General features: G+C 35.7%; 1 protein-coding gene across 1 annotated transcript in view; it reads left to right on the forward strand.

Moving 5' to 3' along the window:
• Positions 1–16417, forward strand: part of Jmy (junction mediating and regulatory protein, p53 cofactor) — an 83681-nt gene that overhangs the window by 55490 nt on the left and 11774 nt on the right. Inside the window, 3 exon segments of the mRNA XM_015497894.2 lie at positions 5469–5634; positions 6135–6322; positions 10881–10967. Of these exon segments, the coding sequence (XP_015353380.1) occupies positions 5469–5634; positions 6135–6322; positions 10881–10967 (441 nt within the window).

Consider the following 16417-nt stretch of genomic DNA (forward strand, 5'->3'; position numbering starts at 1 on the left):
TTTTTTTTTTTTTTTTTTTTTTTGAGTTCTGGATTGTATTCGAATTCTTCAAAGGAATTGTTGAAAACTGCCAGTAAGTCATTCATGCCAGGTTTATACATGATATATATGTAATATACATATTATGCTTTATATATACATCTATTTGTGATGATGTACTGTGCTGGTTTTATTAGCATTAATTTAAGGTGCTCACATTACTTATGAGAAACAGTGCAAATGTGAATTATTAAGCCCAACTCAAACAAATGCTTTTGTCAGTAAAGGCTTTTTTTTATAATACAGTATCACCCTATGATTTAAATTATGGGGAGACTTTTGTTTTTTAAAAATGTCAACATGAGGGTTGGGGATTTCACTCAGTGGTAAAGCCTTGCCTATTATGTGCAGGGCCTTGGGTTCAGTCAACACCCACATCCCCCTCACACCCCCCACACACTCCCGCACCAAAAAAAAAAAAAGAGTCAATGTTTTGTTCCATTAGGTTGTTTTAAAAACCACAACAAAAAAAACCCTTCCTGATGTGACAAAATGGAAACTATAAAATTATAAATTACATTTAAGAATATTTACTATGAGTCTAATGCTGAACCTGAAATAAATTTTCTAAATACTGAAATATTAAAAATAGCATAGACAAACAACAATCAATTTGGCTTTAAATTATTTTAATAGAGTTAAGAGTAAGTACAACCTGGCCCAATGGCACAATGCTGTAACCTCAGGTACTCCAGAGGCTGAAGTAAGAGAATCACAAGTTCAGGGTCAGTCTTGACAATTTAATAAGGGCTTTCTCAAATTAGAAAAGGTTAGGGATGTATCTCAGTGGTAGAACACTTGCCTGGCATGCTCAGATCCCTGGGTTCAATACCCAGAACTGAAAAACAAAGTAAGTACTTCCTTTCAATTGTGTCTCCCTTTGTTTCAGAATCTTAAAACAGTCTTACTTTTTTTTTTTTTAAAGTTCATAGACTCCTGTCCCTTTAATAATTTGAATGTTGGGGCTGGGGTTGTGGCTCAGTGGTAGAGCATTTGCGTAACATAAGGCATTGGATCTGAGGCCTCATGTGTGCTGGTAAAGCATCTACCACTGACCCACATCCCAGCCCCTGACTGATCTTGATGTTCAGATTTGCCCTATCAAATATACTGAAAATATTAGTGCCTTTTGAGTGCAAACTTTTGAAAGAATGTAGGTTGAGTTTAATTAGCTGTAGCTACTTTATTCTAGTCTTTGAGCTGTATATAATCCCTCTCCATTCATATTCAAAAATAATAGTATAATTTAACTGTGTAACATTTTTACTTTCAGATTTGTATTATTAATCCAGGTTACATCACATATAGTATGCTTTTTTAATTTAAACTAGCAGACCAAATTAAAATACATAAATTTGCATGATAGGAGTAACATATACATTAGAGGTGTTAAGATGAATATTAATGTTGAAATTAGGTATTCATTTCTCATTAATTTGGAATAGAAGGTGCTAAAAGTAAGATGCTATCAGGAAACAATCATAGAAAGCAGTTTATCTCACTTAGCTGGTAGATTTCTCAATTTCGGTTAACAAAAAAGATTAATAAAGAAAAACAGAAAAGGGATTCCACTGTTCCAGTTAAAAAGCTTTAAAAATGTACCACTGTACTTTGTTTCATTGGCAGATGATTTTTAACCACTGCTTCTCCTTTTGCAAGTCCTTGAGATCATTTCTGTGAACAATTAACACATGGAGTGGATTATAGTATACCAATCCTGAAGCGAACTCCTGTATTTCATAATCTTCTCTTTCTTCTTAAAAGCATTTAGCTAAATTATGATTAATTCAATTTATAGTCCCCATTTCAATTTTATTTTGTGAAATGTTAAATGCTTATTATAGGCGTGAGCTTAGATTTAGGCAGTGCTACAGAATGCCCTGCAATGAAGGAAATATTCTATACTACACTTCCAGTAGGGCAGTTTTCAGTCACATATGGCAAAATGAACTCTTGATATGAGGTTTATGAACAGAGGAGGAGAATTTTAAACAAACTCACATGAGGCCAGTGGCTACCATATTGAGCAAAACAACTCTGTAGGTCCTAATTCTGCAAGCTTATTCTTTATGTAACTTTTGAGTGAATTCCTTAACCTCTCTATTAAATGTACATAAATATATACTTCTCTGTTATGATTACATGGGTTAATGTATATAAAGCCTTTAGCATAGTGCCTGACGTGGAATAAGAACTCAATAAATACAAGCTAATATTACTTTAATTTTGGAATAGTACTAAATATTTTGTGAAGGAAAATATAAAGAAGAGAAAGATGTAATTCCCCTGCTTCAAAAGTATCTGTTATTTGCTATAACAGATACTTCAGGGTTCAATGGCAAAGGATTCCATTGAAAAATGGTGTGGCGTTTTCATATGAGCCTTATTAAGTTCTGATAAGGCGGATGCAGCCTGAGCAGAGGTGAGGAAACTGAGGTCCTTACCCAGGCAGGAGACTTGTTTATTCTTAACTTATTTATCAGTAATTTATTCCATATCCACACACTAGAAATTTCAGACTTGAAGCACACAAATCTAGGTTCCACTCTAAATATTTTAATTTTTATTACTTAAATAACATTTCTTCCACCTAAATTGTATTTTGGCATTAAGTACAAAAAGAATGTAAGTAGAAAATTTTTAATGTCTTAGGCCCTGTCCTCAGTGTTTTGTCTTTGTTCTCAAAACATAACCTTGTATGTTCTAGGAACATAAACCATTATCTGAAATTCCAGAGGCCATATATGTTATAGAATTTTTGGAAAGGTAATATTAGAACAAATAACTTTAAGACAGTTATTCCAGTAATGAAGTATACAGTTATATCAAATACAATACATAAAGACTTTAACTAGCTTTACACCAATTCTGATCATGTTTTCCTAAAAATAGTTTGTAACATTAGGTTTGACATCAATGCAATTACAGACACTTTCATTTTCCCAAGATTTCTCATATATGGAATTTGAGATAATTCTGTCAATTTGTATCATTCCTATTTGTGCAGCTATTATTGGTAGAAGCTGTTGTATATTTAAGTTTATATAGCTTTGGTGCTGGGGCTGGGGCTCAGTGGTAGAGCACTTGCCTACCACGCAGAGGCATTGCGTTCAATTCTCAGCACCACGTAAAAACAAGTAAAATAAAGGTATTGGGTCCATCTACTAAAATTCATTTTAAAACATAGGTAGTTTACCTGTTTGCATGCTGTGTTAATAGAGTGTGGGGTGAAGTAATAGAGGAATCTACGTCCTGATAGGCGCCCCAAAATAGTATGAAAGGATGTGTTATTTAAAGTGAGTCTACGAGTCTTAAGGCATAAACTGAGCCTAGGTTCCTATTTTATAATTTAGAAGAAAAACGACAGGGTTTCATGTTGTCGACATTCCTTACCTAGCCACTATAATTAAAACCACTTTGGGTTTGTTATTTATTTTTGTCACTTATAAAATATTTCCTATTCAAGTAGGATCATTCACTGTCTTACTAGTTTAGATAATGTTATCTAAAGTATTTATAAAATTTATTAAGTAATAGATTTAAATTAACTGATTATTTTAAATATAAACTACTGTACATTTAGGCCATAACTTAACTATTGCTTTTCACTTAAAAATTCTTGTGAAACTAGGCATAGTAGAGCATGTCTATCGTCCTAGTGACTTTGGAGGCTGAGGCAGGAGGATTACAAGTTTGTGGTCAGCCTGGGCAACTTAGCGAGACCCTGTCCTCCGGGGAAAAAAAAAATTTTTTTTTAAGGTTGGGATGCTGAAGCTCATTGGTAGAGCAACACTGAGTTTAATACTTAATACCCACCCCTTCCAAAAAAAAAAGTCTAGTCACTGGGTGTGTCTGTGTGGATATCTACAATGTAAAACAAAAGCTGGAATCTTCAACATACTCTCATTATGTGCTAACATGTTTGTAACAACTTTTCCAGACAGAAGAGATCATTTATCAGCAACAAACTTCACTGTCCTTGCTAGCTTATGCTGTGATAGAGGTATTTCCCTGGTATTCTGGGGCTCCAGGTGGTACCTCACGCAAATTTGTAGACATTTCTCTAATATTGCTTTCTATTCTTCTCACTCTGCTTTTGGTAGTTATTCCCTGTCATTTGAAACCAGGGCCTCTTTACCAATGCTGCCAAAACCTCCAGGGCATACTGATGCCTATACCAGAGGCCTCTTGGGACTTCTAAGAATGAACCTTAAGCTGCCAAAGCTTGTTGCTCTGGTTCTAAAAGAAATGTTCTTGAAAAAATGCTTACTGTCTGACAATCAGAAATGTGGTATATTTTATATCTCACAGACTCCTAAAAAGCCATCCTTTTCAGCTTTGTCTTGTAACTGCCTTCTTCATAGCCAAATAGGAATTTGTGGAGCTAATAGGGTCAGGAACCAGTATCTGAAGAATGCGTTCCCCTTAGTGGTTTCCTTCCGGTGCCTGATTTTAAAAAAATAAATAAATACATAAAAAATTCCCCTCTCTTGGGCCAAAAAACCAGCCAAACAAACAAACCTCATGTAAGAATGAATATCCACCATGAGCCATGCTCAGAAATTTCTGAATCCCATTTTAGGTTGAATCTATGACCCTGACTGCATTTACTTAAAAACAATACCAATCATTATCCATACATAACATTTTTTTAATCTAAAGTATCTAAAGCAGTTATTTGATGTTGTTCCACTCATGTGCTCTCACTTACTCTCCAGCCTATAGGTCTCAGAAGCCAGGCTGTGACCATGGGACAAAGCAAAGTCCCAGATACGTGGATCAGTCAACTTTTACCACTCTGTTGTAAATATCTACGCATGGTCTAGCCTTTTTCATATATTTTATATGAAAAGGCTAACTGCGTAAATTAGCATCTACTTTCAAGATTAAGAAGGGATACTATTAACATTTATTTCAAAACAGTATATCACCCTAAATAAGGTAATGAGCTGTGATAGAAACTTTAAAACTTATTTTTACCATGTTTGCCTTCTTCTAAAACCGTATGTTGTAACTTGATTATCAGTAGTTTCATATATTCATATTTTTTTAAACTCTGGATTGATCAGTCAGGGGGACCCCTCCTTCATTTATAGCACTGGCTATAAATATAGGGCCTCACATATGCTAGGCATACATTCTACCATTGAGTTACACCACAGCCCCTACCCTCTTTGAGGTGGGAGTCTCCCTATGTTGCCCACGCTGGTATAGAACTCCTGGTTCAAGCTATCCCCCTGCCTCAGCTTCCCAAGGAGCTGGGACTAAAGGCTTACATCACACCACACCTCTCACAAAACTCTGAATTTCTTACATATAAGTTTCTTTCTTAGAGTGAATGTGTTGTGAATTTATCCTATTAGTACTGATTTCTAGTTATGCCTTTATTTGTTTTATTGTTTCCTCTAACTAAAGTGTTTTCATTACAGATGCAAAGTTTGCAGGGTGGTACAGAAGCCATAGCTCGATTGGATCAGTTAGAAGCTGATTATTATGATCTGCAGCTTCAGTTGTATGAAGTACAGTTTGAAATCTTAAAGTGTGAAGAGTTATTGTTGACAGCACAACTGGAAAGTATCAAAAGACTTATATCAGGTATGATGCACACACAGTAAGTCCACAGAAGACTCAATATGTGAAGAAAATGTATGTGGATGCCAGCTATGTTTCTTTGCTAAGACTTTTTAAAACATCCAGGTATAAAAGAAATGTTTTAAAGGAGTCTCTGAAGTCAAACAAGTTGTTTGGTAGACTGAACAGTGCAACTCTATGTTGGCTTTAGTTATCTTTGTGAAATACTGATTTTGTAAGGGATACTTCAGTCAAAACCTGTATTTTCAAAAATTCACAGTTTTGCAGGAGTTGAGCTGGGAGGGAAGTGTAGATTTATGGAGCACTCATTGTGTGCCAGACACTGCACATTTTGCATACATTCATTCTATGAGGTGCATTTCCATTTAATCACCGTTTTACAGAGAAGCACAAGAAGTATTAGCTTTGAAGTCACAGAGCTAGTAGGTGGCACCAAATTCTGTTCTGTCAGGCCTCATGACCCATGTGCTTTACTGTGACCCCTTGTTGTTGTTCTGTCACAGAAAAGAGAGATGAAGTAGTTTACTATGACACTTATGAAAGCATGGAGGCCATGCTAGAGAAAGAAGAAATGGCAGCCTCTGTGCACGCACAGAGGGAAGAGCTGCAGAAACTACAGCAGAAAGCACGCCAGCTTGAAGCAAGACGGGGACGTGTCTCAGCCAAGAAAGCCTACCTCAGAAATAAAAAGGTATTGAAATCTTGCTTTTTTATTCATTACTTAGTCCTTGATTCATATCTCGTAATTCTAACATGATTTATCACTATTTTTTTTTTGTATTTAAAAGCTAAACATTATCTCTTCTCATAACTCAGTTCATTATTTTAGGCACATTTCTCTGAAAATTACCCTCTTAAAATATGTCCAAACAGCCAATGATGATGACTCTTCACCTGCTGGAGGTAACTATGCTAAGTGGTGTGCTCCAGGGTCCTATGTAGTGTAGTTCCTAGCTCCTCTTATTTAAGGTGGCTGGTAATGGACTACAAGTCCTGATTCTGACTTCAGTTTAAAGAAATTTTTAGATTGTTATTATTTTTAACTTGAATTACATTTCAAAATCTTTGATCATTCTTGATATTTGAAGTAATTCCATTTGTGAAAATGTATTTTCTTTTTATGACTTCGAAAATGTTTTGCTTTCTAGTCCAGAGGTTACTATCATAGGGTGGTTTCTAGGCACTGAATGTGGGTTTTGAATCTGGAACAAGTTTTAAGGCCTGGACCAGTGTGATAACCCTGTGGTACTGACTGCTTTGAGCTCAGATACACAGGCAAAAGAATGGCATGTTCTTTGAGAGTCTACCTTCTGCTCTTAACCAGATTTCAGAGCTTCCACTTCCTCATTTCACAGATATGCAAAGACTTCTGCTTTTTGTAACAGATGGCTTGTATACATTAAAGAAACCCAGGCATACATCTTTCCACAGTATGTCAGCAACCTTCTATCATTTTGTCTACTCTCAGAACAGTTACCTCAGCACTCAGGGCTATGGTTTTCTCCTAACTGACAGAAATCTGTGCATTTTTCTTTTTCCATGACAATAGTGGTCATTGAAACCCACTTATTGTCTCAGCCGTGAGCCTGATGGTTATAGGCTTTAAGTTCTATTCCATGCCAGTTAGGTCAACATTGCAGTGATACTAGCACATTCTATCAATGTCTTTGGAGAATGAAATGTAAATAGGATGTAGAAGAAAACCTTTTTATGAATATCACAAACACTGTTTTATAATATTAGTTTCAGCTATCTGGTAAAGTAACTTAAAGACTTGGTGGGATTTTATGAACTTGAACATTTTTTGAAAGCATTTTTTTAAATGTTGTATAATTCAGACTTAGTTAATAGTCTGGTTCATTTTAATTCAACATTGTGCTATGCACAATGATGAGCAAGACATAGTCTCTGCTCTTCCTAGTCTTATAGAGAAGGCCAACCAGATGACCAGATAAGCATGCCAGATAACAAGAGAGCAAATAAAGGCAGCAAAGAAAGGCTTCTTGTAAGAAGTGGTACTTGCACTAGGTTTTTGTTTTGTGGTGCTGGGGATTGAACCCAGGGTTGTGTGTGCGAGGCAAGCACTCTACCAGCTGAGCTATATCCCCACCCCTTTGCATTAGGTTTTAACATCTGAATAGAAATTTGCCAAATGGTTGGTGTGGGGGTATAATTCCAAGCCCAACAAAATGACACTGAAGCATAAGAGCATGGCTAGTCAGGGGACTATATGTGGTAAGTGTGCTACAGGGACCAGATTATGGGAAGTTTTCTGAACCACATTAATAGGCCTGAGCAGATTCTGAAGGTAATGCAAATGATTGCAAAGTTTTAAGTAAAGGATAATATATACAGATTTATGTTTCATAAAGATAAGGCAAAATTAAAATAAGTTACAGTGAGCACTAAAAGGTTCTGGTTGGAGATTATCATTATCCTCAACTTTGTGGGGTTGGAATGTTAAGAGTATGAGCTGAGGTAGTTGTGGTAGTACAGATAGTAAGGAATAGAAAATCTGAGAAGTGTCCAATTCTGACCCTTTCCAGAAGTAGAAAGTCAATAAGATTTAATGGTTTATAATGAAGGATAGAGGAGCTATTCTCCATTATCTCTCAGGCTTCTAAATTGGGCATTTGGGTGGATAGAGGTTCCATCTATCACAATGGACTGCCAAGGGAAAAACACAAATGCCTTACAGGTCATGACCCAAGTTTCAGGTGGAGATGGCCATGAAACTATTGGGCCTCTGGGTTCCGTAAGGATGTATTGAGTAGGTGATTTTATCAGTGATTGAGATGGAGAGCTGTTGGGGAGGTGCAAAGGGAAGGTGATAGAACAGATTGGTAGTTAAAAAAAAATCTTGCATGTACTTAGTATTTTTATAATTCCAAAAGCAAAAGTCAGCAAAACATTTTTGCCTAGGGGTGAGAAGACATTGTAAAGGGCATAGGTTATGAAAATTGAACAAAGAAGGCCCCGGTGTATTGTGAGAAGAGAGGCTCTTTGGAAAGAGTCCTGCAGAAAGTTTGAGACTTTGTACACAAGAAAGGGTCAAAGAGAAAGAGAAGTCTGAGGGAGAAGAAGCAGGAGATGGTGAGGCTGCAAAAGAAAAAAGGATTCCTCAAAGCAGGGTGGTCAGCACCCTGTAGGTCAGGTGCCCTACAAAGGCCAAAGGGAATAAGAATTGGGGGAGCTCTGTGATATTTAGTATTTGAGGCTGTTGGGGTCCTATGTTTAGTGTTTGGGGGGAGAGTTGCATCACATGCGAAAAGTAAATCAGAATCTGAATCAGACTGAACTTTCCCTTCAGCTATTTCCTTATTGAAGCCTATTAATTCATGTCAATCAATATTCTTCACTCTGTTCTTATGTTAATCTAAATTTAAGATAGGGGAATCCACTATTGGAGAAACTTTCCTTTTACATTTGCACCCTGCCCCCCAATTCCACCAACTGCGGTTGCCAGGTCTGCAGCGGGAGGGAGGAGTGACAAGAATGCTAAAAAGAAAGGAAACTGGAAATATTAAATCCTAAGAAGAAAACCATTGTATCAAATATATGACAAAAAAAAAAAAGATTTTAAAAATAGATGTCTCCCTGTGGAACACCATCCATTATTCTCTTAACAATATCATGTGGTGAGAAGCATTGGCTCCTGGCTACTTAGTGTACCTGACACTCATAATAGGATTACATACTGACGGTAGTTGTGCTTCTAAGCAAATCCTGTCCTGTTCCCTGAAGTCTTCAAGATGTTTTATGTTTAAATATTTCAGGTAATAGAAGTAATACTATTCTCTGTGTATTTAGTCTTTAATTCACCCAAACGAGCCAGATGAGGTAATCCCTTGTCTGAATTCTAGAAAGCCTAGAAAATCGGGTGTATTTTAATACTTCATTTGGTGGCAGAACCACACCTGAACTGACATGAAGTTATTTTATTGTCTTAATTTTACCACTTTGACTATTCATATATGTCACTGCAAAAATATTAATATAACTTATTACAGGATATTCCCTCAGATCTTGCCCAAGTTATTGGATGATGTGTGAAATAACAACCTTCTAAAATATGAAAAAGAAATGTGAATCTCAGAACACATCTGACTTCAGTTCTGAATAAGGGATTGTAAACTTATATCCTTGTATAATAATCAAGGGTGTGAAAGTTCTAGTAATTATTAAATAAATCACAGAAGGATAAGCAGCTAGAATGGGGCAGAGGTGTACGATTTTGTCCTATGTTTGTGTAACTTCAAAGTCTGAGTCACTATATCATTCTGTAATGAGATTATATAATGCTACCTTTATTTTCTCAACTGCACTGAACAGATTTTTGTTAGAGTGAACCAGAGCAGGCTAAGATTACAGTGTTGTAAACATGTGCTTTAAAATATTAATGACTTTCAAAGTCATTATGACTTTCTTTTTTAGTTGTAGATGGGCAAAATACTTTAAAATTCTTTTTTAAAAATAATTATACATGGACAGAATATCTTTATTTTATTTATTTTTATGTGGTGCTGAGGATCAAACCCAGTGCCTCATGACTGTTTTAAAATGAAAGAGTGATCATTTTGGTATAGCTTTGAGAATACTGGAAACTAATATCAATAGTTAGCCTTTTTACCTAGAAAACTTCTTTTAAGGATAGTTACATTAAGGACATACAGTTAATGAAGATTAGACTTGATGCTGCCAAAAAGTTGTCATTTGGATTATAGGGCATTTCTAGTTTTTAAGGTCTTTTTCAACTCTTGACAAGTATGACTAGAAGATTCAGATCTCGTGATATTGTTTAAACTAGTCTGGACAAAATCATGGTCTTTAATTCATCAGAGAAAGCTCAAGAATACAGACTTATGCCAACAGTTGTATATTCTTTTTTGTCCATACCTGTTTAAAGTGAGACTTGGAAGGAATTTTCTGGCTGTATAGACTTCATAACTGAAAGAAACCTTTGAGATCTAAGGACATCCTCTTCCACCTTGCCCCATCCCTTCTCTTAAAATGACAACACAGTGTCTAGAAAAGTTAACAGTTTAATAGAAGAGTCTTTTGTACAGTTTAATAGAAGAGTCTTTTGTAAGATCCTTATTATTTGGCTCATATTTCAATGGTTCAGGTGAGAAATAATGGGTGGTTTAGTTGGTACTTTGCTATGTAGGTATGTATTGAAATTAAAATTTATCAAATAAACCTTGGTGTGGCTTTTCTAAATTATTAAAAGACATTTTATGTATTTATAGGAAATTTGTATTGCAAAACACAATGAAAAATTCCAACAGCGCATTCAAAGTGAAGAGGAATATAGAACCCATCACATGGTACAACTAGTAAGTTTGGATTCTTGGAGACTTGGAACAAAGGTTTATTTTTATGTGTCTCAAGGTGGATAAAGGCTATAGATAATCTCATAACTAGATATTAGCATTAGTTCATATATTTATGAATATAAATATGCATGCAAATTGAGAGTGGGTTTTTTTTTTTTTTTTTTTTTTTTTGCTATACTGGGCATTGAACCTAGGCCTTCACACATGTCTGGGTAAGCTTTCGGCCACTGAGTTACATAGATAACCCTTTCTAATTTATTTGGAGACAGGGTCTTGATAAGTTGCCTTGGTTGGCCTGGAACTTGTGGTCCTCAAGCCTCCAGAGTAGCTGGGTTAATAAACATGCTTTGCTAAATTAGCAGTTGTGTATGGTGTGTGGGGGGTTGCTCTCTGCTCCACTTCCCACCTGTGCCTTCTCCCCACACCTCTAACACATAACTTCTGTTGCTACCACAGTGGTACATTTGTCAAAAATTCTCAAAAACAACATCAACATTGACACATCATTATTGCCCAAAGACCATTGTTTACCTTATGGTTTTTTCCTGGTGTTGTGTGGTTTACGTACTATAAGTTGCTATCGACATGAATCTGTTCTTATAGTATCATACAGAATAGTTTTTAATTTGGTTTCTGCTTTTTTATTGTTGATTCTTCACTATCCTGAAAATCCCTTTGTTCTACCTGTTCTTTCCCTCTCTGCCCCCAGACCCTTATAATCACTGACATTTTACTGCTGCCATAGTTTTTTTTCTTTACCCATCTTGTGTATACAGTTAGAATCATACATGGAGCCTATTCAGATTGACTTCTTAGTAATATGGATTTTAGGTTTTTCTGTGTCTTTGTGGCTTGACGGCTCATTTATTTTTAGTGTTTGATACTACTCCATTTTATGAATATATACTATAGTGTATTCATCCATTCATTTACTGAGACCTATCTTGGTTGTTTCCAAGCATTGGAAGTTATGAATAAAGCTATTTAAAAGTCCATGCAGGGGTTTTAATTTGATTTTATTATTTGTTTGTTGGACAGGGAGTACTGGGGATTGAACCCAGAGGCTGCGTGGTATTTTGAGAAATACAGTCTCACTGAGTTGCTGAGGCTCTTGGTAAATTCCTAAGGCTGGCTTCAACTTTCAATCCTCCTGCCTTAGCCTCCCAAATCACTGGGATTACAAGCAGGGACTACTATACCTGGCCATATAGGGCTTTTGGTGCACATAGATTCAGCTTCTTTGAGTAAATAACAAGGAGTTTGATTTCTGGATAGTATGGTAAGAGTATATATAGTCATGTAAGAAACTACCAAACCATCCTCTAAAGTGATTGTAGCAGTTTGCATTCCCCTGGTCAATAAATGAGAGCTCAGGTGGTTTCATTCCTTTTCAAGCTTCTTCTGTTGTCAGGGTTTTGAATTCTAATAGGTGTGTATTGGTGTATCATTGTTTTAGTTTACAGTTCTCTAATGACATGATGTCAAGCATCTTTTCATATGCACATTTGTCATCTGCAGATCTTCCCTTTTCTTTTTTTCCAAACTGGATATCTTCTTTAGCATCAGAATGTTTTGCTCAGTTTTTAATTGGCTTTGTGCTTCTTTATTGTTGAGTTTTAAGAGTTCTTTGTATGTTTGGATAACAGTCCTTTATCCCATGTGTCTTCTACAAATATTTTCTCCCAATTTGTGGCTTGAATTCTTTCTTTAGACAGTATCCTACCCAGAGCAGGGATTAAAAACTTTTCAAAAATTTAGCAGAGTCCAGTTTACTAGTAATGTCTTTCGTATCAGGTAAGTCATCTAAAAAGTCTTCACCAAACTTGAGGTCATTTTCTCTTATGTAATCTCGTTTTTTTGGTTTTGCATTGTAGTTCGAGGTCTGTGATTAACTTTGAGTTAATTTTTGTGAACAACATAAGGTTGTGTCTGGATTCATTATTTTGCATGTGTATGTCCAGTTACTCTAGTACCATTTATTTAAATGATTTTCATTGGCTTCTCCCCCTTCTTTTCCTGGGCACTGGGGATTGAACCCAGGGCCTTGTGCATGCAAAGCAAGCACTCTACCAACTGAGCTATATCCCCAACTAAATGATTATCTTTGGACTGGAGATAAAAAATGGTAGAGCACTTGCCTAATTTGAATAAGGCCCTGGGTTCAATCTACAGCCCCACAAAAAAATAAATTCTTTTCTTTGTTTCATTGAATTGCCTTTACCCCTTAGTCAAAGATCAGATGATTCTGTGTGATTCTATTTTAGGCCCTCTGTACTGTTCTGTCTTTTGTCTTTCCATTTAATGTTCAGAATCAGCTTTTTGACAGATACAAAATAACTTGCTGAGATTAGAGTGGAACTGCATTGAACCTATTGATTAAAAGTGTTGAGTTTTCCTGCCCACAAACAAGAAATATATCCCCATTTAATTCTTTAATTTTATTCATCTGTTTTTAGGTTTTCTTCATTTAGATCTTATATAAAAGCGCTTGTGTGTATGTGTGTGTGTGTGAATCACATGTATATATGGCACTATAAAGTTAGGTTTATACCTACTTCTTTGTGTGGAGGGGTGGTAATGGTATTATGTTCTGATTTGAAACTCCAATTGGTTCATCAGTGGTATATTAGAAAGTAAGTGACTTGTACCTATTAGTTACTATAATGTGTGTGTGTTTGTATGTGTGTGTTGTGCTGGGAATTAAATCCAGTGTTATTTTTCTCATATCAGTTTTCTTTTGGATAATATTAACTGTAAACAAAGTAGTTTTTTTTTTCCTTCCCAATCTCCTTTTTATTTCATTTTCTTGTCTTATTACATTAGCTCATGGTTCCATTATTATATTATAAAGGAGGAATGAGAGGGAACATACTTGCATCTTCCTTATCTTAATAGAAAGCTCTAGTTTCTTACCATTAAGTATGATGTTATCTGTAGATTTTTTGGAAAATGTTCTTGATCAAGCCAAGAAAGTTTCTATTCCTAGATTGCCTAGAAAAAGAAAGTTTCTATTCCTAGAAAGAGCATGTTTATTTAAAAAAAAAAAAACTTAGCATCATGTTAATGGACATAAAGGGCTTAAAATTTATCCGTTAATCCTTTAAGCTCATTTTCACAGTTTTGCTAACGCTGCCTCCTAGTCTCAATCTTAAAGGTTAAGGGTCAAAAAAGGTGAATAAGGGTTATCAGCATGGTTATTGAGATTCCATGCATATAGCCTCTTTGTTTTTATATGAAGGTTTTGGTTTCTGATAAGCAGCTGATCCTTTGGATGAAGTGGCTAATTAACTATTTAGGAGTTTTGTGGGACAAAGGGTTGTGAGGGAAATTGATACATAATAGAATCTCAGAGATAAATGTCCTCTTATAATTTGACCTAATACTAGCCTCAGGTGAAATACCTAATTGTCAGATACTGGATGGATCCATTCACCAACCTTGTCATCTTACATGCATAACTAAAGGAAAATAAAGCAGGCTTATATCAAAATAGATCCTTGTTTTTCAAAGCTAGATTTTTTTTCTGTGCCCCACCCCTTCCCTCCCTGGACTGGGGGTTGAAACTAACCCAGGGCTAGTGTTGCTACAACTAAGCTGTATCCCCAACTCTTTTTATTTTGAGACAGGGTCTCACTAAGTTTCCCAGGTTGCCTCAAACTTAAGATCCCGCTGTCTCAGCCTCTCAAATTCTAGGACTACAGGTGTATGCCACCATTCTTGGGCTTCAAAATTAGGGGAGAGAGAGAGAGAGAGAGAGAGAGCGCGCATTCGATGTAAACTCTCTAAAAAAGAGAGAGGGCTCACACTTGCTAGGCAAGTACTCTACCACTGAGCTACATTCCCAACTGTATTTGTTGTTGTTGCCGTTACTGTTAACTCAAATTAGGTGCAAGAAAAAAATTGTGGTCAAGAAACAGTCAGTTTTCTCCTTTTAAAAAAATTACATTCTTGTTTTACATAATCATTCTCATAACTTGTGGCTATTACTTATTGAAAGCACAAATGAAATACTTTTAAGCTGTAGGTCATGGAAACTGATAGCTTGATTTTTGCTCATGTGTCTTCTTTTTGTGTCGCCTTTGTCAACTTTCTCGCTCCAATAGGTGCCATGACCAATCATTGTTCTCAGTTTCCTAAAAACAATACATTGATATGAAATCCTTTAATTATAAGCTGTTATAATTAGTAGCTTGCAAAGCAGTTTCTCAATCATTCATGTACTTTAAAAACTCTCATTGTATATAGAAGAGATAGTACGATCATTATAAGTTTTCAATTATAAAGAAAAAAATCAAGTTCAGAATTGATACTTCTTTTAACAAGAGAACTTTTGAACAAATTATTAGGATTTACACAGATTTCTTGAAAACATTCAGAGAAAGATTGTTAGGATATTCTTTATCTTTCATAGCATGAGTCTGATGCTAAAAAAACTTAAAAGTTTTAAAAATTGTTTTTTCAGCATCAGACTCATGCTGTGAAAAATAAAGAAATCATTTGACTCATACTTTCTCCCAACTCCTTTCTTCCACCATCCAATATGCCCTTCTCAATGTAAAAATATTAGATAACTTTTAAATTCTTTGTTATTTACTCATGATTCTCAGTTGTTTTAAATTTTTTATATCTAAGTTTAGTGCTTATTTGGTTCTTATCAGCTTTTTGTTTCTGAGTTTATTTTTGTTCACCTTGGAGTTGGTTAGATTCCATTTAAGGTGCTATTTTGGGAAAGTTTCACCTTCTGAGTTCTTGCATGTATTGGGAATGCCTGTTTATATCCTTTATATATAAAGGACACTCTTGGTGGATCATGTGGGCATTTCCTCCTCCAACAAATTTTGGAAATACTGCCACACTATATTGTAGCATTGAATGTTGTAATGAAGAGGTCTGAGGCCCTCTCCACCTCATAGGAACGTGATTTTTCTGATACCCATAGGAATTTTTCTTTATTCTGAAGTCTAGTACTTTACTAGATGATGATTGTGCATCAGGTTTTCTGTGAGGCCCTTGAGGTTCTCCTGTGGGACTTATGGAAAGCCCTTACATCACAGGGTATCTCAGTTGATATTTGGAATTGTTTCTTCCTTTGCCCTATCTCACAACCTGCTGTTTCCCTTCAGCAGAGAGGGCTTATTGAACATGAAGATAATATTCTATCTTTTTTTTTATCCTCCAGTTACATCGATGATAGTATTTATTCTGTGATAAGGATTCAGATATTCGGAGGAACATCTTCATCTTATGACCCGTCTATATTCCCCCCAGTTTTATCATTGATGAAAGTTGATGGCTTTTCTGTACTGATTTATTTTTTAGAGAATTCTGTCTTAAATCAGAGGTCTGAAGATGACTGTCAATATTGATATTTGAGCTGGGGTTGTAGCTCAGTGTTAGAGTGCTTGCTTGCCTAGCATGTTTGAGAACCACATATAAATGAATAAATAAAT

Source organism: Marmota marmota, unplaced genomic scaffold (assembly GCF_001458135.2).
Source record: "Marmota marmota marmota unplaced genomic scaffold, marMar, whole genome shotgun sequence".
In the NCBI taxonomy this organism is placed as follows: Eukaryota; Metazoa; Chordata; class Mammalia; order Rodentia; family Sciuridae; genus Marmota; species Marmota marmota.